General features: G+C 50.6%; 2 protein-coding genes across 3 annotated transcripts; one reads left to right on the top strand and one right to left on the bottom strand.

The window, feature by feature from the left end:
• Nucleotides 1-799: 799 nt before the first annotated feature.
• On the bottom strand, nucleotides 800-5,430 carry LAMTOR2 (late endosomal/lysosomal adaptor, MAPK and MTOR activator 2). The gene is made up of 4 exons (XM_002760001.6): nucleotides 5,302-5,430; nucleotides 4,834-4,996; nucleotides 1,313-1,402; nucleotides 800-991 (listed from the first exon to the last, which is right to left on the bottom strand). The coding sequence occupies exons 1-4, from the start codon at nucleotides 5,367-5,369 to the stop codon at nucleotides 935-937; spliced, it is 378 nt and encodes a 125-aa protein (XP_002760047.1). The 5' UTR covers nucleotides 5,370-5,430; the 3' UTR covers nucleotides 800-934.
• A 714-nt stretch (nucleotides 5,431-6,144) lies between these two features.
• On the top strand, nucleotides 6,145-25,179 carry UBQLN4 (ubiquilin 4). 2 transcript variants are annotated; one of them, XM_078355973.1, is made up of 11 exons: nucleotides 6,145-6,658; nucleotides 8,788-8,875; nucleotides 9,260-9,477; nucleotides 10,044-10,306; nucleotides 11,935-12,093; nucleotides 17,323-17,548; nucleotides 18,639-18,778; nucleotides 19,299-19,382; nucleotides 19,543-19,658; nucleotides 19,846-20,032; nucleotides 23,409-25,179. In XM_078355973.1, the coding sequence occupies exons 1-11, from the start codon at nucleotides 6,247-6,249 to the stop codon at nucleotides 23,559-23,561; spliced, it is 2,046 nt and encodes a 681-aa protein (XP_078212099.1). In that variant the 5' UTR covers nucleotides 6,145-6,246; the 3' UTR covers nucleotides 23,562-25,179. The 2 variants fall into 2 exon arrangements, with proteins under 2 accessions (XP_078212099.1, XP_008982837.1); XM_008984589.4 differs by having other exon boundaries at nucleotides 6,419-6,658; nucleotides 8,724-8,875.
• The last annotated feature ends 436 nt before the right edge of the window (nucleotides 25,180-25,615 follow it).

The raw sequence follows: 25,615 nt of genomic DNA, 5'->3' as shown, positions 1-25,615 counted from the left end.
CCTGAGGCCTCACAGCAAAGGCATCATGTCTACAGAGGGCTTCAGGATCTGGGGAGAGTCTGTGTAAGCACATGAACACCTGGAGGAAGAGGAAAGGAATGGCTCATTCCAGGCTACTGGGGCACCCTCCCAACACCACGAATAGAAAAGGCACTCACTGGGCAGTGGCAGTGGTTCATGTCTGTAATCCCAGCACTCTGGGAGGCAGGAGGATGATTTGAGCCCAACTGGAGACCAGCCTGGGCAACAGGTGGGACCTCATCGCTGCAAAAAAAAAAAAAACCAAACCCCAAAACACACAAAACCCCCCAAAATTATCTAGGCATGATGGTGTGTGCCTATAGTCCCAGTGACTCAGGAGGCTGAGGTAGAATCGCTTAAGCCAGATGTTGAGCCTGCAGTGAGCTGAGATTGTGTGTGTCACTGCATTACAGCCTGGGCAACAGGGAGACCCTCTCAAAAAAAAAAAACCTGGAATAAAACTGTGACTTCCCAGGGCCTTTATATTCTCTGGGCAACACAACCCCAGCAGACCCTTGCTCCTCTGAGCACACTCCCACAGTTTTGCCAATGAGGTGGGTAAGACTCTGTTCTGAGCAGCAGGGTCTAGGTAAGGCCATGCCATTGGTAAGGCCAAGGACTATTTGACATAACTGCCCAGAACCATTTGGTCATGGGAGGTCATGGTGAAGGGGTGGGCAGAAATCCATCCTTGCAGAACATGAGGAATCCTAGAAGCAATGCCTGCTTCTTCCTATCTTCTCTGATTCCACCCAACCAAGAAAGCAGCCAAGACACATGACCAGAATTGAAGTTTATTCTTAGAAAAAACAAAGTCCCATCCTCCCGGCATCGTCCAAGAAGGTTCTTCTAGGAGGCCCCACCCCTCCAAACGGTCATGTCTCTTTTCTGACCCCAGCTTCCACCAATGCCATTAAGATGCTGCAACCTGGGTGAGGGGCTCCTCCAGGTACTGCACCAAAGCCTGGGCCTATAAGAAGGAGAACAGAAATCAGTCCCACACATGGCCAGCCCCTGGGAATCCCAAATCCAGGTCTGTTCCCTGTGCCATAGGGAGCAACCAGCCTCAACCCCCACCTGCTCTTGGGAGCTGGCCCATACCAGAAATGCACTAAGTAGACATGAAGACTCTAAAAACAGGGTCCTGGTGGGAGCGGACACGGTGAGCTAAAAACAGGGTCCTGGTGGGAGCGGACACGGTGAGCTAAAAACAGGGTCCTGATGGGAGCCGACATGGTGAGGGAGCACAAAGGCTGGGCCCGGGGCTGTGGGGGGATGGGCATATACACACCTTGGCCTTGAGCATTCCAAAGCCCACGGTCTCCTTGGCATACATACACAGCAGAAGGTTGGCCACTCGGGTGATGGCTACACGGCCCTCCTGGTGGAGGTGATAGGATGGGATGTGATGTTCTGCTTGGCACCCTTAGCACCCGCCTTCCCCAAAGGTTTCTCTGGCCCCAGAGAGACTATATTTTTTCCCCAGGCCCTGGGCACAGCAGGAGGTTCAGCAGAAAAGCTTTTGGCCACAGCCCTGGACATTGGGTTCTGAGCCCAGGTTCCAGCCTCAGCATAGCCATCTACTAACCATGTTACTCTGGGAAACTTAGTCTTTCAGAAACTCAGTTTCTCTTTCTGTAACCCCCACCTCATCCCAGTTGGTGAGGGTGCCAATATACATGAAATTTTGTGTCTGCCAACAGTCATCCAAACGAGTGATGCTATTACTATGAGCTCACCCCATAGACACTGAGAGGAGCATGGGAGCAGTAACCCAACTGATATTTCTTCTCTTTTCCCAGGGTAATGTTTTTCAAACTGCAGGTTTGACCCCACAGTTAGGAGATAAATTAAGAAGGTTGATCAGCATTAAAAAAGAAGAAATGAAGTATATTACATGTAGTAGGAAAAGTACTGTTTCTCTCTTTTTTTTAATTTTTTTTTTTTGAGACGGAGTTTCGCTCTTGTTACCCAGGCTGGAGTGCAATGGCACGATCTCGGCTCACCGCAACCTCCGCCTCCTAGATTCAGGCTATTCTCCTCCCTTAGCCTCCTGAGTAGCTGGGATTACAGGCACGCACCACCATGCCCAGCTAATTTTTTGTATTTTTAGTAGAGACGGGGTTTCACCACGTTGACCAGGATGGTCTTGATCTCTTGACCTCGTGATCCACCTGCCTCGGCCTCCCAAAGTGCTGGGATTACAGGCCTGAGCCATCGCACCCGGCCCTAAAATGTCTTTCTTAAAAATTTTTCCTTTTTATTTTTTTGTAGAGATGAGGTCTTGCTAGGTCACCAAGGCTGGTCTTGAACTCCTGGCTTCAAGTAATCCTCCAGCCTCAGTCTCCCAAAGTGTTGGGATTACAGATTACAGGAATGAGGAACTGCACTCAGCTTTAAAAGGTTTTTTTTTTTTTTTTTTTGAGACAGAGTCTCACTCTGTCACCCAGGCTGGAGTGCAGTGGTGCCATCTCAGCTCACTGCAACCTCCGCCTCCCGGGTTCAAGTGATTCTCCTACCTCAGCCTCCTGAGTAGCGGGGATTATAGGCACACGCCACCAAGCCAGGCTAATTTTTATGTGTGTGTGTGTGTGTGTATATATATATAGATATATTTTAGATTGAGTTTCACTCTTGTTGCCCAAGCTAGAGTGCAATGGTGTGATCTTGGCTCACTGCAACTTCCACCTCCCAGGTTCAAGTGATTCTCCTGCCTCAGCCTCCTGAGTAGCTGGGATTACAGGCGCATGCCACTACACCTGGCTAATTTTTTGTATTTTTAGTAGAAATGGGGTTCCACCATGTTAGCCAGGCTGGTCTTGAATTCCTGACCTCAGGTGATCTGCCAGTGTCGGCCTCCCAGAGTGCTGGAATTACAGGTGTGGGCCACTGCACCCGGTCTAATTTTTGTATTTTTAGTAGAAATGGGGTTTCACCAGGTTGGACAGGCTGGTCTCAAACTCCTGACCTCATGATCTGCCTGCCTCGCCTTCCCAAAGTGTTGGGATTACAGGCGTGAGCCACAGTGCCTGGCCCCTTAAAATGTATTTCTTATGGCTTGGTTGTGGTCAAAACGTTTGAAAGCTATAGCACCAGCTCTAGGCATTCACTAAGCGTCATATGTTGAACTAAAATAGCATTGGTTGTGCAGGTGGCAGAAGAGAATAGCAGCTGGGTTACAATGAAGACCCTTCCTAGAGAGTTCACCCTCTGGCCGATATGGAAAAAAAAAAAAGTAAGTTCAACAAATTTTTACTAGGTATTCATTCTACGCGGGAAACCAAGCACTGCACTCTCTGCCTCTCTGACACCATCTCCTACCACCCTCCATTCATTTTCATGCAGCTCCAGCCATACCAACCAACTCTGTTGATCCTTGGGCAGGCACAATTCTGCCTCAAGGCCTTCGTGCTTGCTGTTCTGTCCAAAATATTCTTCCCCTAGATAGCCACATGGCTTGCCATGACCTTTCTTCAGATCTTTGATCAAATGTCACCTTTTCAGTGAGACTGTCTCTGACACATACACCCAACAAACTCATACTTTCACTTCCCTCCTTTCTTTACATTGCATTTTCTTTTCTTTTTTTTTTTTTTTTGATACGGAGTTTCGCTATTGTTACCCAGACTGGAGTGCAATGGCACGATCTCGGCTCACCGCAGCCTCCGCCTCCTGAGTTCAAGCAATTCTCCTACCTCAGCCTCCCAAGTAGCTGGGACTACAGGCGCGCGCTACCATGCCCAGCTAATTTTTGTATTTTTAGTAGACACAGGGTTTCACCTCTTTGACCAGGATGGTCTCGATCTCTTGACCTCGAGATCCACCTGCCTCAGCCTCCCAAAGTGCTGGGATTACAGGCGTGAGCCACTGCGCCCGGCCTTACATTGCATTTTCAATACCTAACATACTACATATTTTACTTATTTTAAATAATGTGGCCGGGCACAGTGGCTCATGCCTGTAATCCCAGCACTTTGGGAGGCTGAGGCAGGTGGATCACTTGAGCCAAGAGATCGAGACCAGCCCGGGCAACATGGCAAAACCCAATCTCTGCAAAAAATGCAAAAATTAGGGAGGTGTGGTAGTGGATGCTTGTACTTCCAGCTACTTAAGAGGCTGAGACAGGAAGATCACCTGAGCCCAGGGAGGTCGAGGCTGCAGTGAGCCATTATTGTATCACTGTTAAGATTTATTAGGGCTGGGGGTTTTGCCTTTCTGTTTGCTATTTTTTTCCCTAGTCCTGAGAACACTACAAGGACCTAAATACTTATTGACTAAACAGATACTAAGAGGTTCACAAGCTAACGGCAACTTCCCCTTTCTGGACTTCATTTTCCCTTGTTTGTAACCGTGAGGGGTTGGACTAGGGTCTGGAGACCACCATGGTTCTGTGAGTCGGCGAGGCTGGGATGACAACACTTCGTGTTTGCACATCGTTCTACTGTTTATACCCATTATTTCATCCGATCTTCACAACCATCCAGGAGGGGAGCGGGAAAAGGGAAATAGCTGCTTCCTCCTTAGACATGAGGTAAGGAAGCTGAGAGAGGTTAGGCGACTTACCCAAGGTTCCACAACTGATAAGTGGATGGCTGAAACCAGAACCCAAGTCAGACCTCTCAGGTCCAGGGCTCCTTCCTCACCACCATTTGATGAATAGGGTCCTGCCTATTACGAATGCTGCTGCAGACCAACTCTTAGTAATCTTCCGGAGACACTGTCCCTGCCCCTCCAACCATCCAGGATGGGGTCCGGGTCACCCCCTTGGGATCCCCTTGGGGGGCAGGGGAAGTCTGGCTTCCCTCTCCATACCATGCAGTCCATGAGGATGAATTTGAGATTGTCTTCATTAAACGCTTGGTTCCCATTCCGGTCGTAGGCGGCCCAGATGTTACTGGCTATGGCCGCAGTGACCCGAGCGTCAGTGTCCCCGTAACCCGAGTAGGCCAGCAGTGATCCCTCGTTATTCAGCAGCCTGGTGAGGGGCGGGGAAGGATAACGTTGTGCCCAGGACAGAGAGTAAAACGCCTGGGTTTCCAGCCCAAGTCCCACCACTAGCACAGCCAGCAAGGGTCTGGGCTTAGTGTGTCCTGGAACGCGCCCTAAGCACCCAGCACACCGGCTTCCCTTTTCGAGAGGGTATCTACTGGCCAGCACTCCCAGCCGCTGCCCGCTCTGCCGCCTCCTCCCTTCCCGGCGATCCTTCCCCACCCCTCCCTCAGGGAGCCGCGCGCAGCCCAACTACGGGGCTGGCCGCTCGGGTCCGTGGTCCGCACTCACAGGGTGCTCTGGACTCCTCCAGTGTTGGCTTGGCTTAGCACCTGGGTTAAAGCCTTGGGGCGCAACATGCCTACGGCTTCTAACCCTGGGCTTTTGCACCCAGATCCTCCGAGGTGCCTCCCGCGAGCCGCTGACTTCTGCTTCCCGTAGTCCCGTGGCCTGCTTCCAAACGCCCTGGGAGTTGTAGTTTCCTCGCCTGGTTATTGTAGTTCCGACTCAACTCCCCACCCCGCCGCGGGCGGCTCTGGGAATCGTAGTTCCTTGTGGCCTCGCGAGGCACCCTGGGAACTATAGTTCGCCTTTCCAGGCTGACCACGCGGTTGCGGGGGGCAAAAAGAGCGGGAGTGGAAGGACAGTGGCAGCACTGGAAGGACATTTAACTCCTTCGGGGAGAAAGGAGTCAACGTGTCCGCTTGGCAGTCCACGATTCAATAATTAGACTACATCCTTATATTTGTCAGGCATGCCTTTGGTTACTTTCAAAACAGTTTTCTCCGTTATGCACAATTTTGTGCGATGAGGCGAGGGGAACTGTTACTATTATCTTGAGAAAACCAAGGCTCAGAAAGGCCACGCAGCCAAAACCCAACTCCCTGGAACCATTCTTAATAGACCAGTTAGGCCGTGACCCTCGGAGCTATAGGGTCAGTCCCAGAGCTAAGATCCTAAGGACTTAACTTGGTGGGAAAACCCAACCTCCAGGTCGGGAAAGGCCCCTGGCCTGGAAAGGACTTTGGGCTTCCAAGAAAGACCAAGTTATTACAGGGAATGGAGATAAAGCGGCGACACAGAAAGTCCTTTGTCCCGGAGCGGAGTTAGACGCGGAGGGGGCGGGGAAGCTTTGGGCTGGAAGGGACCGCGGCACGGCTCTGGCGGGCAGCGTTGGGCCTCTGTCTCCCCGAGGAGTCCGTCCCCGCCCCCGCAGTGAAGGGCACGCCCCTCCCCATGCCCAGAGCGCCCCCCAGGGGCCCCAGCCTGGCGAGCCCCGGGCCTGGCTCCGGACCCGGGGCTCGGCCCTGGGCGGAACCCGCTGCAGTGGCCCCCCCGGTCCGCCCGGGGCGCTGTGGCTGCGGCTGGTCCGGAGGGGGCGGTGAAGCCTCGGGGAGGGGAGGAGAGAGGAGGGGAGGAAGGGGAGAGGTGGAGAGAGGGGAGTGTTGGAGGCGCTGGAGCCGAGCCGGGCTGGCCGGGCGGGCGGGGAGGAGGAGGAGCTGGACGGGCTGGCGGGCGGCCGGGTGGCGGCGGCGGCGGCATGGCGGAGCCGAGCGGGGCCGAGACGAGGCCCCCCATTCGGGTCACCGTCAAGACCCCCAAGGACAAGGAGGAAATTGTAATCTGCGATCGAGCCTCGGTCAAGGAGGTAGTACGGCTGGCGGGGGGCGGAGGGAGCGCGGAGGAGGGGTCTGTGAAGAGATGGGGGGCCCTCCCTGAGGTTCTGGCGTCCCGGAGGGCCCCGGAGAGGAGGGCGAGGGCCAGCTGGGACTCCGTGGAGCTGGAGGAAGGGAGAGGCGGGTAGGGGGCGCCCTGCGAGGGGAGATCTAGGGGAGCGTGGCGCGTGTTGAGGGGCGGGTTTTGCCGTGTGGCCTGGGCTGGGGGCGTGGTGGAGAGTGAGGAGGGGACACTTTGCACCGGGAAGAGGGAAGGATCCTGGGTTTGAGGGGAGTGTACCCGAGTGGAGGCCGCGGCAAGGTGCTAACCGAGAGAAGTGGCCGGGGGCTGGCGAAGAGCGCCGGCGCCTACTCGGTGCCTCAGAGAACGCCCAGTGTTCTGTGAGCGGCGGGGCTGTCGGGGGAGGATTTCCCTGTGCCCAGATCCTTCCCACTCTTTCAAATCGACGTGGTTACATTTGGTTCTCAGCTCTTCTGAGATTTACACGGTGTGCAGTAGGTGCTCAATAAAATCTTGTTGAATGAGGGACTGTTGCCTGTGTTCGCCACCCCCTGTGGCCACTCCATAATTTCACATAGGCGGGGCTTAAGACAGGCCATCTGGTTGGAAGAGAGGGATCTGGAAGCTGCCTCTGCTTAACAAGTGCACTGTTTTTACTTAAAGTGTGTGTTGTGTTGTGTTGTGTTGTGTTGTGTTGTGGAGGGGCCAATAGAATTTGGGGAGTCTAACTCCATCTTTTCTCCCTCCCTAACCACAGAGAATTACTAAATTTCAGAATTTAAATACCGTACTGTTCCTTGCAAAGCCGAATTTGAAAACGGCTTTCATTGAGAGGTAGTGTGTTTAGGTGAGAGCCTGGACTTTGGTGTCAAGCTTTGAGTTCTGTTCTGCCTAGGGCAAGTTACCTTATCTTGCTGATTCTTTGAGGCTGGCGTGATGGCTCTTGCCTGTAATCTCAGCACTTTGGAAGCCCAAGCCTGGTGATCACCTGAGGTCAGGAGTTCAAGACCTGCCTGGCCAACATGGTGAAGCCCCCTCTCTACTAAAAATACAAAATTAAGCCGGGCATGGTGGTGTGTGCTTGTAGTCCCAGCCACTCGGGAGGCTGACGCAGGAGAATCACTTGCACCCGGGAGATGGAGGTTGCAGTGAGCCAAGATCGCACCACTGCACTCCAGCGTGGGTGACAGAGCAAGATCTCAAGATAAATATAACAATAAATAAAATGAAGATAATAATTAATATACTAGATCTTTAACTCGTGCATAGATAGTGCTCAGTAGCTGGCATCTACTTGTTGTAGTTGTTACAAGAACACTGGGAATAGAGAGGAGAGAAAATTGGGTCTCAGAAGGCTAAAGGTCCAAGGCTGTTGACCTAGTTGAGACGGGGCCGGGGGGACGTTGAGGGGGAATGGGGAGGCTGCCCTGCCTCACAGAGAACTAGGTGGAGGGACTTAAGCTGGGAGGCAGATAGCAGCAAGGGCTTTCTACAGTGGGAGACAAGAGCCTCTCACTGGTCCATCTCCTTTGTTAAGAAAGGAGATGCTTATTACAGCTGGAGGAATGGTGTTGAGACCACAGAAACGACTTCCCATGAAAGAACTTCCCAGCCGGGCATGGTGGCTCACGCCTGTAATCCCAGCACTTTGGGAGGCTGAGGCGGGTGGATCACAAGGTCAAGAGATCAAGACCATCCTGGTCAACATGGTGAAACCCCGTCTCTACTAAAAATACAAAAAAATTAGCTGGGCACAGTGGCGCGTGCCTGTAATCCCAGCTACTCAGGAGGCTGAGGCAGGAGAATTGCCTGAACCCAGGAGGCGGAGGTTGCGGTGAGCCGAGATTGCGCCATTGCACTCCAGCCTGGGTAACAAGAGTGAAACTCTGTCTCAAAAAAAAAAAAAAAGAAAGAAAGAAAGGACTTCCCATGACTAGAGATGAGAGCAAGAGAGTACAGAAGCTGTTAAAGAGTCAGGGTCCCTGGTAGGGCGAGTCCAGGCAGCCTCCACAGTGACCTCTGCCTCTTGATCACAGTTCAAAGAGGAAATCTCCCGGAGGTTTAAGGCTCAGCAGGATCAGCTGGTCCTGATCTTCGCAGGCAAGATCCTCAAGGATGGGGACACACTGAACCAGCATGGAATCAAGGACGGGCTCACTGTCCATCTGGTCATCAAGACCCCTCAGAAGTAAGTTCAGGAGCAGAGCAGATCCAGCTTCTCACTGGGCCTCCCAGTCTGATACTTTCTCACTCATTGCTCAGCTGTACCCAGAAGGCCTATCTATGCTGAGGCCCCAGCAGGTAGCTCCTAGATGAATATGATCTCATCTCTAGGGGAGGAGAAGCTGATTTACCACTCCCAGAATGCCCTGAAGACAGATAATAGTAGCTGCTTTCTCCCTCTCCCTGGTGTGCTGACTGCCCCTCAGCCATCCCCCAGCCCCAGCATCAAGGCTGCTCAGGAGGAGGCTTGGGTTAAAACAGTAGTCCCATGGCAAGCACAGAGATTGTCCCAGTACCTTCCCTCTTCTAGTGCTCACTCCAACTAGGATTCTCCTTTCTCTGTCCTCAGGGCTCAAGATCCAGCCGCTGCCACTGCTTCCTCCCCTTCCACACCTGACCCTGCCTCAGCACCCTCCACCACGCCTGCTTCACCCGCCACCCCTGCACAGCCCTCCACCTCTGGCAGTGCCTCTTCGGATGCTGGCGGTGGAAGCCGGAGGAGCAGTGGGGGGGGGCCCTCTCCAGGGGCTGGAGAGGGACCCCCCAGTGCTACTGCGTCCATACTGTGTAAGCCCTCAGAGAGGAGAACACAATCTTGTTTGGGGTTGGGGAGTTGGGGAACGCCTAGAGGAGGGAGAAGCATGGTTCCTGCCCCTGCTCTGATGGGGATAGGGGACTCCATAGAGTTTCAGACATTGATATTTGATTCAAGCTGGGAAGGAAACTAGTCTGAGGAGTTCCCAGAGGTGGGGACAATGGCTAAGAGTTAGGAGTTGGGGGAGAAATGGGGTTGGGGATGTGGAGAACCCTGGGTAAAGAGAGTGGAAGACCCTGTGAGTCTGGGGAAAAGTTGGATCCAGCAGTAGCCAGATGGGCTACTCATTCAACCATTGCTGGTTGCCTTCTCTCTGCTCAGTTCTGTGTTTGGCACAGCCTCAGCCTTCAGAGAGGTCTCAGCCTAGTAGGCTCACATTTTTTTGCCAGCAATGGATCAGGGCCGGGCTGTGGGAGTGATTGGAAGAGGGACGTGTGAGAAGCATTTGGGGCCTGTCATGGAGACCTGAATTCAGTAGCTCTGGCTAGGAGAGGAATGGGCTCTTGTGGCAGACTGTGACCCTGCCCCCTTCCCACAGCTGGCTTTGGGGGCATCCTGGGGCTGGGCAGCCTGGGCCTGGGCTCTGCCAACTTTATGGAGCTGCAGCAGCAGATGCAGAGGCAGCTGATGTCCAATCCTGAGATGCTGTCACAGATCATGGAGAACCCCCTGGTCCAGGATATGATGTCGAACCCTGACCTGATGCGTCACATGATCATGGCCAACCCCCAGATGCAGCAGCTGATGGAGCGGAACCCCGAGATCAGCCACATGCTCAACAACCCTGAACTCATGAGGCAGGTGGGTATGAGAGGGCTGGAGAGCTGGAGGACACTGGTGCCCAGCCATGCCCTGCTCAGCCTTTCCTTCCTTGTCCTACATTGATTTGTCCACTTGTGTATTCAGCAGTTTTGAACACTGGAGGTACAGCGATGAAAAGACAGGCCTAGCTTTTCAGGAATTCCAGTGTCAAAGGGAAGTGGGACAAGTAAACTGGCAATTAGCATACCGTGTGGTCAGTGCTATTGGAAGGATAATCACAGGATCCCCTAGGAGCATAGAGAAGAGCTCCTGACCCTACCCTGGGGCTTAGAGGAGGAATGTCACCAAGAAGAAATGGCACCAAGCTGAGACCCAAAGGAGGAAGACAACCAGGGGGAAAAAAAGACTAGAGCATTCAGGGCCTAAGGACAGCACTTATAAAGGCTTGGGAGTAAAAGATGTATGGTAGGTTGTCTGGGGAGCACTGTGGCTGGGCAGGGCCCAGTGGGGAAGGTAGACCCAGGGGACACTGTTGTGATGTTGCTCTTTGGGAGTTCCATCTCACGGTTAGCTCCACCAGAGGACCAAGATAGATGATCTTCCCAGCAGAGCTATGGACACCAGTGCTGGACTCGCCAGAAGATAACTCCTATAAGGTCAAGGATTTGTGAGTGTTTTGTTCACTGTCTAGAACACTACCTGGTGCATGACAGTCACTCAGTAAATATTTATTGAATGAATGAATTACAGGACAAGAAATCAGAGTTCTGTGAGGCTAGGCATATCCATTATAAAGGTGTCTTAGAAGAGGCAAGTGTGGAGCAGATTTGGGAAGAAGGAGAGGGGAGTTATTCCAGGTTGGATGGCAACAAGAAGTAGTTATGCTCATTTCTCTGTGATGAACTCCCCTGGGGTTGATACAGGTCACCCCTTACTGAGAATGAGCCAATAGCTCCATAGAAGGAAGTCCCCATCCTCCATGTTTCTCAAGGTTCAGGCAGGCCGAAGACTTGGGGGTGGGGATTAGAGGGCGTCAGTAGCTTTACTCCAGCTTGAGTCCTTTCCTTCCCCAACTTGCAGTCATTTACCAGGAATCACAGTATGATCTTAGATCAACCCACCTGGTTTGAACACTATCTTCACTCAGTGACTGTGTGTCCCAGGCCAGCAAGTCAGTTAACATCTCTGAGCCTATTTGCTCACCTGCAAAATAGGGACAGAAATTGGTTATCATGGAGTTTACATGACTTGAATTCTGTAAACTACTTGGCCCTGTGCCCATATATAGTAGGTGCTCAGTAGATGTTAATTTTCTCTTCCGCCTCCTCCCCTTTCTTTCTGTGTCCCTTCTGACTCAGTTTCCTTGTGCTCCCTGATATTTCTTTGGACATTCTGAGCCTAAGGGAGGGAAGCTGCTGCCCTCACTTCAGCTGGGATCATTGTCCTCAACTAGAAAAAGCCAACCAAAATACCCACAGGGAAACAAGGTTGGAGCCAAGATTACAGAAGAGGAAGGAAGTCCAGTTCACTCTACTCCCTGTCACTGTGGGGTAGTTCCAGGGCCCTGGTCCTCATCCTGACACAGACCCCCCTTCTGAAGACCCACCCTTTTCCTAGCTTGGTGCTCCTCTGGCTCCAGGGCCCATCTTGTCTCTCTCCCTTCTCAGACAATGGAGCTTGCTCGGAATCCAGCCATGATGCAAGAGATGATGCGGAACCAAGACCGGGCCCTGAGCAACCTCGAGAGCATCCCTGGAGGGTATAATGCCCTCCGGCGCATGTACACAGACATCCAGGAGCCCATGTTCAGTGCTGCCCGGGAACAGGTGGGATTAAGGGCCAAGGTAGTGGGTTGGGCTGTCTGGGCTCAAGATTCCCTACCCCCACCCCAGGCAAACCTGGGTCTGCTCTTCTTTCTTTCCCCAGTCCCCTGAGGGGTGGGCCTTGGCTTGAAGGCAGTTCTCAACAGTGCATATCCGGGGATGGTCCAACTTGGCATGGATAAAAGATAAGCAGAGGTCCTTGTGGAAGTGGGTGAGGTGTAGCAGACAAAGAAATTGACATTGTTTGAGAAACTTCTTGTACCAGGGGCTCAAAGGTCACGCGACAGGCCTGAGGTCAGACGCCAGCCCTGATACAGCATGTCTCAAGTATGGTCCGTGGATCCCCTGCATCAGGATCACCTGGGGAGCTTGTTAATAATGGGAATCTTGGTCCCCACCTTTGAGCTACTTATTGAATCCATTTTTAGGGTTGGGCCCCAGGATTATGCACTTTAAAAAATGCTTTATGATTACTATTCAAGTACACGCAAAAAAAATAGATAAAAATATAGCATCTTTAAAATCAATGTTGCTCTAACATGTTGCCATATGTAACTTCAATGCCCTTTTGTTTTTTAAAAAAATTTAATTTTACGTTAAACACATTCTACGTCTATATATTTGAAAATTCATATAACTCAATCAAGACAGTTGAAGGTGAGCAAAAATAAAAAAAATTAAAAAAAAAGGAAAATTCAAAAGTTACACAAATAAACAAGAGTATTCCAAAAAAAAGTTTGGAAAAGTATATAGGCCAAAAAAAGATTTACAGAAGGAACCCCTCTGTTTCCATCTCCCAGCCACCTCTTGTCGACCAGTAGAAGAAAGAGGTGGTAACATTAGTTACCCAGTGGTAACTAATGTTGTTAGTATTTTTCATATTTTCCTAGACATATTTAATATTTGCAAATAAGGTAGAGTTGTAGCCTTCACAAACCCCTCTCCTCTTCTTTTTTTCTCTCTGGAGGTAACGACTGCTGAAGGTAGAGTTTATCATTCTGATTCTTTTATTACCTGTGTGTATGTGTGTAAACATGTCTATATTATCATATTTTTAAATATGAGGTGGTATCATGCTGGTCTTATTTTAATTTGCTTTTTGCTTTTTTTTTCCCCCCGAGATGGAGTTTTGCTCTTGTTACCCAGGCTGGAGTGCAATGGCGCGATCTTGGCTCACCGCAACCTCCGCCTCCTGGGTTCAGGCAATTCTCCTGCCTCTCAGCCTCCTGAGTAGCTGGGATTGCAGGCACGGGCCACCATGCTCAGCTAATTTTTTGTATTTTTAGTAGAGACAGGGTTTCACCATGTTGACCAGGATGGTCTTAATCTCTTGACCTCATGATCCACCCGCCTCGGCCTGCTTTTTTTTTTTTTTTTTTTTTTTTTAAACAGATAAGGTCTCACTCTGTTGCCCAGGCTGGAATGGCACAATCAAAATCATAAACTCACTCCAGCCTCCAGCTCTGGGGCTCAAGCAGTCCATCCACCACTTTGGCCTCCCAAAGTACTGGGACTATAGGCCTGAGCCATCACACCCAGCCGAGTGTGTCTTTTGCTGATTCTATTCTGATTCACTGGTCTGTTTGTCTGCCCCTACCATGACGTCACATTATGTTAATTAGGTGTTGGTATCTAGTAGAGTGAATCCCCACCTGCACCCCCACTCCTCAGCATCACCTTGGTTATTACTGGCGTTGCTCATTCAAGTTTTAGAAATTGCTTGTAGGGATCAACTTTTTTTTTTTTTTTTTTTTTTGAGACAGAGTTTTGCTCTTGTTACCCAGGCTGGAGTGCAATGGCGTGATCTCGGCTCACCGCAACCTCCGCCTCCTGGGTTCAGGCAATTCTCCTGCCTCAGCCTCCTGAGTAGCTGGGATTACAGGCACACGCCACCATGCCCAGCTAATTTTTTGTATTTTTAGTAGAGACGGTTTCACCATGTTGACCAGGATGGTCTTAATCTCTTGACCTCATGATCCACCCGCCTCAGCCTCCCAAAGTGCTGGGATTACAGGCATGAGCCACCACGCCCGGCCTTTTTTTTTTTTTTTTTAAGAGATAGGGTCTCACTCTGTTTTTCAGGCTTGAGTGCAGCAGCTCAATCATAGCTCACTGTAGCCTCCAACCCTGGACACAAGGAATGTGGCACCATACCAGGCTAATTAAAAACATTTTTTTGTTGAGATGGGGTCTCTCTGTGTTGCTCAGGCTGGCCTCAAATTCCTGGCCTCAAGCAATCCTCCCATCTCAGCTTCCCAACATGCTGGGATTACAGGTATTGAGCCACTGCACCTGTCCTGAAAATTTTTTTAAATCAAAGTACTGCATGCACTTGATTAAGAAAAATCAATAGTTGGAAAAATGCTTATATGAAGAACTCCTGTGAATTCTGATGCACACTAAGTTATGAGAACCACTCTTGGCATCAGCAACCTGGGTTCACATACATGCTTCATCACTTCCTTTATCTTTCTTTTTTTTTTTTTTTTTTTTTTTTGAGATGGAGTCTCACTCTGTCACTCGGGCTGAAGTGTAATGGCATGATCTCTGCTCACTGCAACCTCCATCTCCCAGGCTCAAGCAATTCTCCTGCCTTAGCCTCCCAAGTAGCTGGGATTACAGGTGCCCACCAACACAACTGGCTAATATATTGTATTTTTAGTAGAGATGGGGTTTCATTATGTTTGCCAGGCTGGTCTCAAACTCCTGAGCTCGTGATCCACCTGCCTTAGCCTCCCAAAGTTCTGGGATTACAGACGTGAGCCACTGCCCAGCCCGCCCTGCCCAACCTTACGCCCTGCCCTGTGTTGCCTCCTGCCCCCTGTGCCCTGCCCTGCCCTGCCTAAAACTGAGAAACTTTAACAATGTTTAATTCATTTAAAAATGACAATTTATTACAAGTTGGTGGGGCGCAGTGGCTCACACCTGTAATCCCAACATTTTGGAAGGCTGAGGTACATGGATCACCTAAGGGCAGGAGTTTGAGACCAACCTGGCCAACATGGCAAAACCCCATCTCTACTAAAAATACAAAAATTAGCTGGGCATGGTGGTGGGTTCCCATCATCCCCGGGACTCAGGAAGCTGAGGCAGGAGAATCGCTTGAACCTGGGAGGTGGAGGAACAAATTTATTACAAGTTAACATAAATAACATTCTTTTGAAAAATAACTTCATTTTCCAAAACCAAACTTTAGAGGGGAGTGTGGCCTTGTTTTACAGTTTTGCAGTCCTCTTTGATGTCTGGCTTACTATAAGACAGCTGGTTCTCAGATCTGCATTCCGTTTGCAATGTCACATGCCGTGTAAGCTTTGGAAAACTCCACTGTGTCCTCATGAGAGAATAAGAGTTAAAAGGGCAAATTAATGTCTTACAATTATGAAAACAGGGCCAAGTGCAGTGGCTCATACCTGTAATCCCAGCACTTTGGGAGGCCGAGGCAGGTGGATCACCTGAGGTCGGGAGTTCGAGACCAGCCTGACCAACATGGTCTCTGTGCCAGATGTAGTGGCACATGCCTGTAATTCCAGTTACTCAGGAGGTTGAGGCAGGAGAATCGCTTGAACCGGGAGGCAGAGGTTGCAGTGAGTCAAGATCGTGCCATTGCACTCCAGCCTGGGCAACAAGAGCGAAACTTTATCTCAAAAAAAAAAAAGAATTATGAAAACAATTCTAACCCTTGCAGGGGTCCCAGGACCACACTTTGAGAACTGTATTAGGGGAGTATTATAAGCATTAAAATAAATGTGTCAGGCACATAGTAGGCGCTCAATAAATGATAGTTGTTATCATTGTGGATAGTTCAGGAAAAGATTTTGTCCTTAGAGTGTACTAGGAAGAACAGAGGGGCCCAAAACAGAATGACAGAGTGGGGTGAGGTGCTAGGCAGGTATCAGAATGGGAAGTCTGAAACAGGGACAGGGGCTGAAACCATGGAGCATGAACCCTGGCCTGTGAGTTCTGTTATCTGAACAGGCATCTGGTAAGGTGAAGGAAACCCAGCTCAGAGTAGGAGAATGCTTGGTCAGCCCCGGTCCCCATGACCCACTTTGAATAAACAGGAAAAGCAGCTCAATGATGAAGTTCTATGGTGGGGAGGGGCTGAAGTGGGACCACCTGGGAACTCAGGAGAGGAGCTGCTGAGCTCTTAAGACCACGAGAAAGGCTGAGTAGGGAAACTGAGTCTGGGACTCCCTCAGCCAGAGCTCTGTCCTAGATGCTGGAGGGGAGGAGGTTCTGGTGTTGCCTTTGGGCAGCACACCTGAGATATCCTGGAGAACACAGTGAGGAGCCTGGTGGGGTGAGGGGGACCAGAGGTAAACTGAGGCCTGTTCAGCTGAAGCAGCCAGTGTGTAGAGGTAGGCTTTGGGGTGGGAGGGGTAGACCTAGAGAAGGCATCTTCTGCCAGAGGTAGATTCTGCAAGGGGGTGGCCATTGTGTGCCTAGATGGACAGAATGCCAGGTAGGGGGGTGGGCACAGTGGCTCACACCTGTAATCCCAGCACTTTGGGAGGCCGAGGTGGGTGGATCACGAGGTTAGGAGATCGAGACCATCCTGGCCAACATGGTGAAACCCTGTCTCTACTAAAAATACAAAAATTAGCTGGGTGTGGTGTTGCCTGCCTGTAATCCCAGCTACTCAGGAGGCTGAGGCAAGAGAATCACTTGAACCAAGGAGTCAGAGAAACTGTGGAGTGAGGGAAAGGTACTGGAGAGTTAGGATTAGTCCAAGGAGGCTGTGGAAAAAGATCTGGGTTCAAGTGGAGAGCCAGGTTTGAGAGCCCACTCCCATTAAACCAGTAGTCACTTATTGAGCACCTACTAGTGTCAGGCCTGGGGGTCCAAAGGCAAATCTGACATTGTCTCTGCCCCTTGAGGTACAGGAAAACAAATATTTTGCTATACAATGGGAAAAGCATGTGTAAAGTGCAGTGGGTTACATAGGAGATGATTAGAAACCAAATACTGAAAGCCACCAGCAGGGATGGGAAGTCTTCAATTTTCTCAGGGGTTCAGTTATCTAGTCACTAGCATCAGCTAGCTCCTACCCTGTGGAGCAAGGGAGAAGCTATCCATTGCTGGGCAAAGAACTGAACTCAGGGCCTCCGAGGTCTTAAATCTCTCTTCCTTTTCTGGGGAAGGGGAGGCAATTAAGTGAGAGGAGAGAAAGGGCCTAGCTCTTGTCCCTGGATTTGTTTCAGTCCTTAACCCGAAACCTTTCCCTCCTCCCAGTTTGGCAACAATCCCTTCTCTTCCCTGGCCGGGAACTCCGACAGCTCATCCTCCCAGCCTCTGCGGACTGAGAATCGAGAGCCCCTCCCTAACCCCTGGAGCCCCTCGCCCCCCACCTCCCAGGCCCCCGGGTCCGGTGGGGAGGGCACCGGAGGATCGGGGACCAGCCAGGTGCACCCGACAGTCTCGAACCCCTTTGGGATCAATGCGGCTAGCCTGGGGTCAGGTATGTCCTAGGGTGGAAGGAGCTTAGTGGGGTCACCAGGGCAGCCCCTCTGCCCCAGGACTGAGTGGGGTTGATACTGCCCCAGGATTTTGAAGACAGAGGTGAGACTTTTGAGGCCACAGAGTGGGCTCTGCGGTCTGGGATAGTGGCCTCACTCTTTGGAGGTGAGGGCTGGTTCTGGCCATGTCCTGATACCCCTGGGAGTGACCTAAGTAATGGCTCATGTGTAAACCAGGCCCCACGTCCTAAGCTCCATGAGCACCTCTGGTATTACCCAGTGTAAAAGGGTCAGACTGCTGTGGGGAGAGGGAGCTTGAGAAGAATCAGGGCAGACTTGGGGAGAGGCAGATGTGAGGCTGGGGGAAAGGGATGTGCAGGCTTGCCATGTACAGAAGAACAGGTTATACACTGCACAACCCGAGGGGATGCCCCATTTATCTGTACTATGACTGTACACATGGCCTGGGGGATGTCTTTAGCAGGTGCCCTAATTTCTCTGCACTCCGGGGGATATCTTGATTGGGAAAGTTCCTTCCCTCTGGGTGTTTCAGTTTCCTTATTTGTAAAATAGGGACTGGAACTTGATCCATGGTTTTAAAATTGTGCTCCTGTGTCCTGAAAGGGTCTTCATCTCCAGGATGAGGAAGGACCCAGTGGGAGAGGCTCCAGGCCTCCTCTCCCAGCTCCAACCAGACCATTACCATACTTGGTATCTGAGTGAGCTTTGGCATGAGGAAAGGGTCTCTGCTGCTAAGACAAGTTTGATCTAGATAATATTTAATCATTTCTTTCCAAAGTGGACATAATTTGAGCTTATGGCAGCAACAGTCCAGAGGAGCATAAATCAGGCCTAGTTCCTAGCTGGCTTGTCCTTAGCGAGTCCATGGAAAAGGGGCGAGGCCAAAGCAGGGCAAGATGACCTTGGAGTTAGGAGAGTTGGACTCATGCCACAGTCCTAGGGTGCCCACTGGACCACTGCCTTTCTGAGTTGTGTAGCCATCCGGTATCTGAATGAGGTAGATTGAAGTGAGGCCTTTGGTTTCCATCTGGACCCTTTCTCTCCTGTTTTCTTTTTTCCACCTTGTCCTAGGGATGTTCAATAGCCCAGAAATGCAAGCCCTCCTCCAGCAGATCTCTGAGAACCCACAGCTGATGCAGAACGTGATCTCAGCGCCCTACATGCGCAGCATGATGCAGACGCTTGCCCAGAACCCCGACTTTGCTGCTCAGGTACCGAACAGCATGAGGAGAGTGTTGTTGGGGAGAGAGTTCCCCTTGGTTAGGGACAGTTTCTCGTGGTCAAAACACTGTGGAGCTAGACTGCCTGTGTTTGCATCCCAGGCTCTGCCACTTCCCAGCTGTGTAAGCTAAGCAAGTTATTTAGCCTCCCAGTTTCTTCATCTGTAAAATGATAATAATAGTTCCTACCTCCTAGAGTTGTGAGGATTAAGTGAGTTAATACACGTTAAGTTAGAACACAGCGTGTAACAAAGTAAGCTCTATGTACCTGGAAATGTTAGCTTCATCAGACCCAGGGCTGAACAGCCTGACTCCTCATACTCTTCACTGTCCAGAGCATATTTCCATTTCCTCTCACTGTCCCACTTAGGCCTTCAGGATACTTTGAGATCCCTGGAGAAGCTGGCCAGATTTCCTACAGTGGTAGGGGGTGCCCAGGGAGTCTGAGGCTGTGGGGAAATGCTTTGGGTGGAAAGGCCCAGGTCTCCCCCTACTACCTTCACCCTGGCAGATGATGGTGAATGTGCCGCTCTTCGCGGGGAACCCCCAGCTGCAGGAGCAGCTCCGCCTGCAGCTCCCAGTCTTCCTGCAGCAGGTGAGTGAGGAGCCTACATGGGTGGAAGTTGAGGGCATAGGCCTTGAAGCCCAATGGGTGGAAATTAAATTGGGGCAGAGCTTGACTCTGGACTCCTGGTTGAGGTTGTCTCCTCTTTCCTGCCACCTCCCGATGCCTTTCTCTGCTTATTTCCCACCAGATGCAGAACCCGGAGTCACTCTCCATCCTTACCAATCCCCGAGCCATGCAGGCATTGCTGCAGATCCAGCAGGGACTACAGACCCTGCAGACCGAGGCCCCTGGGCTGGTACCCAGGTGAGGGCAGGGGGGCAGGTGGGCAGCAAGGTTCTGGCAACCCCTCCTCTTCTCTCTGCCACACTCTCAGCAGCCTTTGTGTCTGAGGGTCTGTTTTCCTGTTTCTTCCAACTGCTTCTCCTGGATCTTATGTTCTCATCCCTCTTTTGGATGCCATCTCCTACCTCTTGGTCTGTCTTGCCTACAGCCTTGGCTCCTTTGGGATGTCCCGGACCCCAGCACCCTCAGCAGGCAGCAATGCTGGGTCTATGCCTGAGGCCCCCACTTCCTCGCCAGCCACACCAGCCACATCTTCTCCAACAGGGGCTTCCAGCGCCCAGCAGCAGCTCATGCAGCAGATGATCCAGCTTTTGGCTGGAAGTGGAAACTCACAGGTACATGAGGCAGTGGGGACAGGTGCTGGGACCACCACTTTGATCCTGGGAGGTTTCAAGGGAAGCCGCAGAGTGGAGGCGGTAGGGCAAGCTTGGGAGTCAGGTCCTCTTCTGCCACTTTCTAGCCTTGGGCAGGTTACCGATCCTCCGAGTTCAGTTTGTACAGATGTAAAATAGAGATGAGCAGAGTAATGGTACTTACCGTGCGTTACAGACTGTTCTAAACGCTTGAAGTATCAGAGCTTGTTTCCCACATTCCTCACAATAGCCTCGTGAGAAAGCGATTATTATTTCTGTGTTAAAGAGGAGGGAGACTGAGGCCCAGAAAGGTTAAGTGGTTTGCTCACTTACATAGCTAGTAGATAATAAAACCGAGACCCAAACCCAGGCATTCCACCTCCCGAATTCACACTGTGCCATTTCTGCTTGTATCAGAGGATCCTATTCATAATTAAAACAGCCCCCATCTCTGAGACTCTGGGGAGGGGGATTTTGTGAGGTGAGGTAACCAAAGTCCTGGGAAAGTCAAGGCCAGCGGCTAGCAGGAGGGGCAGGGATGACCTGCCTCGAGTGAGCCTCTTAACCCTTCTCTGACCTCTGACTCATTTGGAAAAGCCATTCAACCAAAAGGTATGTTTACCCAGCTTTGTGCAAAGCACAAGAGCTAGACTAGGTGATCTCCAGTCCCGGTCCAACCCTAGTTAGATTCTGTGGACTGTGAAGAGAAGCAACATGGAGCACTGGAAAGAGCTTTTTCTTTTTTTTTGAGATGGAGTTTTGCTCTTGTTGCCCAGGCTGGAGTGCAGTGGAGTGACCTCAGCTTACTGTAACCTCTGCCTCCCGGGTTCAAGTGATTCTCCTGCCTCAGCCTCCCTAGTAGCTGGGATTACAAGCACGCACCACCACACCCAGCTAAGTTTTTGTATTTTTAGCCGTCAACACTATGTTGTCTAGGCTGGTCTCAAACTCCTGACCTTAGGTGATCCACCTGCCTCGGCCTCCTAAAGTGCTGGGATTACAGGCGTGAGCCACCGCACCCAGCTGGAAAGGGCTTTTATACTGCCCTTTCCAAGTCAGGGGGCCTTGGCAACTAACTGACTTGCTCTCTGACCCCAGGCAAGTCCTGTCTTTCTCTGGATCCAACATTCTTCCCTTCAACACCAGGTGGACAGTGCTTGCTGGACTCTTTCTAGTGCATAATCTAGGCTTGTGCTCTCTAAACACCCCTTGGGCATACATTTACGGGAGATATTTAGAAGAATCACAAGAATGAAAAGCCACGCCCAGGAACGTGGCTCATGCCTGTAATTCCAGTGCTTTGGGAGGCAGGCAGGATTGCCTGAGGCCCAGAGTTTGAGACCAGCCTGGGCAATGCAGGTAGACCCAGTCTGAAAAATTTTTTTATTAAAAAAGATTTTTTTCTGGCCGGGCGCAGTGGCTCAAGCCTGTAATCGCAGCACTTTGGGAGGCCAAGGTGGGTGAATCACTTGAGGTCAGGGGTTCAAGACCCACCTGGCCGACATGGTGAATCCTCATCTCTACTAAAAATATAAAAATTAGCTGGCCTTGGTGCCATGTGCCTATAATCCCAGTTACTCAGGAGGCTGAGGAAGGAGAATCGCTTAACCCCAGGAGGCAGAGGTTTCAGTGAGCCAAGATCATGCCACTGTACTCCAGCCTGGGGAATAAGGGCAAAACTGCCTGAAAAAAAAAAAAAACAAAAAACAAAACTAGCGTAGTGGCTTATGCCTGTAATCCCAGCAGTTATGGAGGCCAAGGCAGGAGGATTACTTGAGACTAGCCTGGGCAACATAGCAAGACCCTGTCTCTACTTTCTTTATTTTTTTACTTTATTTTCATTTTATTTTTTTGAGATAGTCTCACTCTGTCCCCCATGAGTACAATGGCACAATCTCAGTTCACGGCAACCTCTGCCTCCTGGGTTCAAGCAATTCTCCTGCCTCAGCCTCCCTAGTAGCTGGGACAACAGGCTCCTGACACCATGCTCAGCTAATTTTTGTATTTTAGGATATTTGTATTCAGGATATTACTGTGTTGGCCAGTCTGGTCTCAAACTTCTGACCTCTGGTGATCTACCTGCCTGAGCCTCCCAAAGTGCTGGGATTGCAGGCATGAGCCACTATGCCTGCCTTTTTTTTTTTTTTTTTTTTTCAGATGGAGTCTCACTCTGTCGCCCAGGCTGGAGTGCAGTAGCGTGATCAAGCTTACTGCAACCTCCGCCTCCCGGGTTCAAGCGATCTTATACCGCAGCTTCCCAAGTAGCTGGGACTACAGGTGTGTGTCACCACACCTGGGTAATTTTTTGCATTTTTAGTAGACATGGGCTTTTGCTGTGTTGGGCAGGCTGGTCTTGAACCCCTGACCTCAGGCAAACTGCCAGTCTTGGCCTCCCAAAGTGCAAGGATTATAGGTGTGAGCCACCGTGTCTGGCCAAAAAAAAATTTTTTTAATTAGCTGGGCATAGTGGTATACACCTATAGCCCCAGCTCAAACTTCTGACCTCAGGTGATCTGCCCACCTCAGCCTCCCAAAGTGCTGGGATTACAGGCATAAGCCACTGTACCCAGTCGGGAAGGGCTTTTATACTCCAAGTCTTGGCGACTGACTTGCTCTGTGACACCAGGCAAGTCCTGTCTTTTTCTGGATTGAACATTCTTCCTTTTAACACCAGGTGGACAGTCTTGCATTTGCATACACAATCTTATGATCCATCTCTAAGGTGTCCTAGCCCTTGTATTCTCCATTCTCATTCTAGCAGTTGTTCCTCTACTTAACATATAGGGAGGCTAAGATGGGAGGATCACTTGAGCCCAGGAGATAGAGGCTGCAGTGAACTCTGATTCTTGCCACTATATTCCAGCCTGGGTGCAAGACCTGGCTCAAAAAAAAGGAAATACTTCTCTTTTATGAATAAATGGTTGTTGATCAGTGAAACAAAATTAAATCGCTTCTTAACTAGGACCTTCCTCTGGCCTTTCATATGGCTGTACATGTGATGACTATTAGGAGGGGCTTGGAGGTCACGCTAAGCATGCATCTTATTTGACCACAGAGCCTTGGTTTTTGGAGTGCCTGTTAACATCTCCAGTGTTCACGGAAAGTATTGAGGACTATACGCTGATCTAGGCTTATCAGTTACCTTGAAATTCTAAAAAAGGTATCTGCCTGCCTTATTATTACACAGTTATTTAGAACTTGGGACCTAGGCTCCTGGGCCCCCATTTGCAGCTCATCTTCCCTATCCTGATTGCCTCTAAGGATATTAGAGAAGTCCTGCTGGTCTTAGAAACCCTTCATTGGAATAGGGCCCCCAAGATTGGTCCTGTGCCCGCTTCACAAGGCCTATCCCCTCCAGGTGCAGACACCAGAAGTGAGATTTCAGCAGCAACTGGAGCAGCTCAACTCCATGGGCTTCATCAATCGTGAGGCCAACCTGCAGGCTCTGATTGCCACAGGAGGGGACATCAACGCAGCTATTGAGAGACTGCTGGGCTCCCAGCTCTCCTAATCCCTCGGCCCATGCCTCCTGCCTCTCCCTTCCCTCGATGTCAGCGTTTGGTTCCTCTGTCAGCCCTTCCCCCCTGCGGCTTGTCACCCCTTCTGTCTTCTCCCTCATCCTCTCCAAACAGCAGGGTGACTTGAGAGGCGTGGGCTCCAACCCCTTAGCTCTGTCTGAGAATTATGGTTTTACTTCTACATCTCTAACAGAATCTTCTCTCCTGGTCTCCTTGAGCAGAGCCACTTAAACAGTTTTCCCAGTTTCACTGATCGACCCTACCTCTTTGCCCCACGCCACCTTTTGCAATCTTTAAACTCGCAGTGGTAGTGCAGAGTCAGAGGAGGAACCAGCTGTCTGATTTACTGGAACATAGTCTTCCATTTATACCACTAGGGTTTTGTCTTATGTTTACTTTTGGTAACTCTCTTCCTCCTTTTGCTCGCTACTCCCCACCCCTAGCCCAACCAATGCTAGAATTTCTCGCTCTGAAGGAGGAGCAGGTGAAGCAGCTGGTAATTTTCCTCCTCAGCCCCTATTCTGGTCTCTTCATTCAGCACTTTTTCGTGGGCACTGTTGGGAATTCCAGGGTAAGGAGGAAGATACCTGTTCTCTCTCTCTGAAGAGGGAGATGAGACAGCCCTCTGGACAGGAATGAACAAAGCCTGGACCAGCCCTGTGGAAATTGGTGCGAAAAAGGAGGGAATGAGGTTATTCAGAGGAAGGGAATAGGGGAGGCAGCCTGAGTAAAAGGCTTGGAAGTTGGAATTAACAGTGGGGAACAGAAGCACTCACAGGTCTTTTAGGCAGAAGAATCCAGGCCCAAGCTGGCAGAAGAGACTCAGAGATGCTAATGGATTTGAACTGAAGAAAAGGGCTCAATGAAGCTGAGCACCATGCCCCACAAGGGGTCATATTGGCTTCATTTCCTCAAATACACGTGCTTATATGCACACAGACATTTCCATGGACCCAGGACTTGCCTGTGTCCCCAGGCACCAGTAATTTGAGCCCTCCTGAAAGGACATGAAGGGGATTGGGGTCTGTGAACGGTAGGGAAGTGCGTGTGTGTGCGCACATGTTGGTGAGAAGTGGATGATTTGTTGGTTTCCGGTTCAGAGTGCTCGCACCACCAGAGACAAGTGGGTAAAAGTATCAGTCCATTGCAGGAATACATATCCGGGAGAGCTAGGTCCCTTGGGCCTCTGGCTGCTGGTTAACCTAGAGGTAGTGTGGGTACCCTTTCTGAAGCTGTCAGGACTGTTACCAGCACCCATATCACCTGTCACTGCCTTGTGGGAATAGTAGAGGGTTTATTTCCCTCCAGGCCAGAAAATTTTCTTTGAGGAAGGAGAGGAGAGGGTGGCAATGATGCCTTTGATCTGGAATTGGACATTGCTCTGTCAGAGCACAGAGGAGGCTCATATCACCTCTTCCCTCTGCTACTTGGCCCAGCTGCTTGGAGGACCAACCCCACGGCTGAGAATATGACAGCAAGAGGAACAGAGTTGGCTCCAAGTGGGAAAGGGTCCCGAGCAGTCCAGAGAGGATGTCCATGTGGCTTTCCCTCCCTGCCTCCCCCAGCTCCCACACTGGCCTTTGTAAATAAATGGTGTGGTCTTTGTTGTGAGAGTGTGTTGGTATTTGTTTTTTGAGGAAGAAGAGGCTGGCTGAAGGCAACTTCTTGGTTTTACAGGGCAAAAAATGGGATCTAGAGGAATTCGAGGTTTGGTTCAGTTACTAAAGATGGTAAGAAATATCAAACGTGTTCCTAGGTTAACAATATCATATATATATATATATGTTTGTATTAAAAGTGTCCAAGAACACACCATTTCGCTACAGCCTGGGCAACAAGAGCAAAACTCCATCTCAACAAAACAAAAAAATCTTAGATTTTAGCCTGGCAACATAGGGAGACCTCATCTCTATAAAAAATTTAAAAATTAGCCAGGCACCTGGGTGCTGTGGCTCACGCCTGTAATCCCAGCACTTTGGGAGGCTGAGGCAGGTGGATCACAAGGTCAAGAGATCGAGATCATCCTGGCCAACATGATGAAACCCCG

This window comes from Callithrix jacchus, chromosome 18 (genome assembly GCF_049354715.1).
Source record: "Callithrix jacchus isolate 240 chromosome 18, calJac240_pri, whole genome shotgun sequence".
Classification (NCBI taxonomy): Eukaryota; Metazoa; Chordata; class Mammalia; order Primates; family Cebidae; genus Callithrix; species Callithrix jacchus.
The sequence above is the reverse complement of the archived record's forward strand: the minus strand, read 5'-3'. Positions and strand labels throughout refer to the sequence as shown.